Source organism: Echinococcus granulosus, assembly GCF_000524195.1.
Source record: "Echinococcus granulosus chromosome Unknown EG_S00207, whole genome shotgun sequence".
Lineage (NCBI taxonomy): Eukaryota > Metazoa > Platyhelminthes > Cestoda > Cyclophyllidea > Taeniidae > Echinococcus > Echinococcus granulosus.
In genome coordinates, this window is record NW_020170587.1 from 33,956 (window position 1) to 37,224 (window position 3,269).

The window sequence follows — 3,269 nt, forward strand, 5'->3', positions numbered from 1 at the left end:
GCCATTTCAACAGTTCCTACTGTGAGCATTGACCTGAAAACAACCTTCGCCATTGTCTGTATTTTCCAATAAGACAGGGTGGAGATCATAGCTAAAGACTACGGTAACCACAGAAGCCCGTGTTATGTGCCCCTCACAGATAAGGAACGCCTCATCGGTGAGGCTGCAATGAATCACATGCACAAACAGGCCTGGTGGCTCATCTACTGGTTAACCGAGTCTCCTGATGGCTGACGATGCTGTGAGGGCTAGAAAGGGAAGTGAGAGAGAAATTCCAGACGATAAAGTAGAAGAGTGGAGAGATTCGTTCCAAAGTCTAACATTCTAGAAGGTTGCAAAGCCTGCTCTTTTACATGCAGGACAGGGGTAATCAAGGCAGCATAAATAAGCAAATATAAATCAAGGCCTGTCTTCGGTAATCAACTAGAATCCACCTAAGCACAAGTCAAAATCCAGGCGAATGGGGGCATCGGGTTATGGGGAGAAACTTCCTCTGCAGCTAATCGGCACCTACGTGATCCAGCACTCCTTCATTCCTATTCGCACTTCCCACTAATCTACGTTTGTTCGTACCTTTCGAAAGACATAAGCACCAGATACTATGGTGCTGATCTAGTGCATTCGAGCAATTTTCCTCCTAGACTGTCTACGACAAAAATGAAATGCTAATGTGTTATTTGCGTAGATAGACGACTAGTTTGGACACTGAAAAGACCTTCCCAGCTTCTTGCAAAGCGTCCTCAAAACGATACTATGCAGTAACAAATTGCACTACTACTACTACTACTTACTTGTTGGCTGTCCCCCTCAACGTCTATGTAGCCGATGTGAGTTAAATTGCTGCCTGTCTGCACAACTTCGTGAGGCTTCTCCCGTAAGCAGACCCACCAACTTCCAGTAGCTCACAATCACCACACAGCTGACTTTGGCTTGATAGATAAAGCGTTTCATCCCTTACTTCGATCCACATTGCCCCCATAATTCAACATTTCATTCGACGAAATGTCAAATCATGATTGGATATGGACAATGAGAATTTACTGCGTCGATGTAAATTGATGATAACTGTCTAAAGCGTGTGATTTACATCGACCACGGCAAAGTAGAATTTAGTGCCAAGAACAATAAATGCCCAATTTCTAACTTATAAATCTCTATTCATTTCAGATACTTAACTGCCATGTCTAATCAAATCAAGATAATGTGTGCGAATTTGGAATATTTCGTACATATATTTTTGGGTCCGGTGTTACTATCTTGGTAGGTCAATCCAGAGGGCACAAGGAGTGAAAGTAATTCAGTTGAAACCACTTTATATTAGAGTGTATTTTGGCATTACTGGTTGGCACCATGTTAGACAGAAATATGCCTCTTCTACATTTTGATTCCGTTCTTTGTCCGTAGAAGCATGCGGAATCCCGTAAGCTAATACAAAGGCAATTGCTATGAGTCAGCGCAGAGGAAAATAACTGGAATTGTAAAAAATGGATTAACAGATGCACAAGTTAGTGCTTGGGGTGGTAGGGTGCCCACGTATACCGAAGAAGGAAGCGCAAACAATATTATCCCCATTTTCAAAAGATACATCTATCTCCTGACAGGAAAATACTTACTTTCATTTAATTTACATAACATCCAAGCATCATTGGAATTATCAAAGCTGCTCATTAGTAGTCAGCAGAAACTCATAGCATTGACAGGTCTCGGTGATGTCAAGTCTGAGTTGGTACATTGGTGATTAAAGTAAGTAATGCGTGTTTAACTAAGCGTTCATCCTGGCAGAGCGTATATAAATCCGAGGTTAATTTCGTCTAGAAAGCTTGAGGAAACGCAAATGATTCCTGACCTTCGTTTTCTTTCTATATTCTTCGCAATGTTAGCTCCATTCGGTGTTTACTTGCAACATATTGCACCATGGAGTTGTATCTTGTCTGGTAATCATCATTCGAAATGAGTTACTTGACATTCCTGGTTAGAGCCGTTCACGTCGCGCCAAAGTAGGGCCGAATGCGATTAAAGTAGAGGGAGAGCAGAGCTTTGGCTTGATTTTGTTCTCCTCGCACTTTAATACAGTTCAAAAATGCCAAAACAGTCAAATTCATTTATTTAGTATAGAACATTCCATGGACATATCACCTGTTTATAAAATTGTGGCATTTTCAATGCTTTAAGGGCTAAATTGTGGAATTTTTATTTTAGATGTGGTCACGAGTCCTTAAGACACGTTTAACAGAATGATCATTTGCCTTATCTAACTCAAAAGTGTACACTTAAACAGTTGTTTTGTAGCCAATTTTAATGTTGATCACAATGATCTGTCTGCCCATGTTAGTTATAAGTTCTGGATGTAGGGTCGCCGTTGTACCACCGTTGACGACATTGCTGACTGCCTCTTCCCCATTTCTCATTCCTCTATTGCTATGAATGATAATCTGCAGTGAGTCACATTTTCAAATACTACAATTAAACACTGATTTTTATTTACTCCAATCTCTGAACTGGCATAATTTTAACGGGAGCAAACGACTGAAATAGAGTGCTGTTAAATCTTATTAATGCAAATTTGCTCAATACACGGTATCTGATGCTTGGGTCTCAAAAATTGTAGCAAAATGTCGTGGATAATGCAGTGTATGTGTGCCGAAATGGAGTAGAGTCCAGACCCATCCGACGTAGATCAATCACAGCTTAAAGGGACTTGCAAAATCATATACTACTGGATGCTATTGAGTAAAATTTGTGTGTAGAGTGAAATCTAACCTGCCGATTCCTGCACGCGGATGCAGATCTAACTAATACTTCCACCATTTTCACAGATTGATGCAAACCATTACAGGCACCGTTTTGACCATTTTGACATTGTACCTCTAAATAAATGAAAGGTCGATTGCAGTCAGATGGTAAAAACGCATCGTTTTTCACATAATAGGCCAAAGCTTGAGTGCACCATCACAAACACAGCGCCTTCCTTCTCTTCGGCATTCATTATGAACGCCACTAGCATCTCTGCTAGTAACCTCCTTAATCGGTTTACATGGGCACATTCCATTAGCCCAAACACCACACTACCCCTTGGTAAGCAGAGCCTTTGCAAGCTGTGGACCTGCACATGCACAGCTAATCACCATGTATTCGCTGGCAAGATTCCTAATGTGTATACTGATCCCTCTTATTGGTAAGCAGGAGAAATTGTTAAGTGACCCCAAGTCAACTCTACTCTACTCATTCATTTTCTCAGCAGATTCCAAAGGCAGAAAAGGCATATTTTT

The 3,269-nt window shown here is 41.0% G+C and overlaps 1 protein-coding gene across 1 annotated transcript in view; it reads right to left on the bottom strand. All coding sequences in view use genetic code 11, as the record gives it.

The window, feature by feature from the left end:
* Positions 1-2,106: 2,106 nt before the first annotated feature.
* Positions 2,107-3,269, bottom strand: part of EGR_10303 (hypothetical protein) — a gene marked incomplete at both ends in the record, with an annotated part of 5,994 nt that continues 4,831 nt past the window's right edge. Inside the window, one exon of the mRNA XM_024499552.1 lies at positions 2,107-2,174. Within this exon, the coding sequence (XP_024346034.1) occupies positions 2,107-2,174 (68 nt within the window). The remainder of the gene's footprint in view (positions 2,175-3,269) is intronic.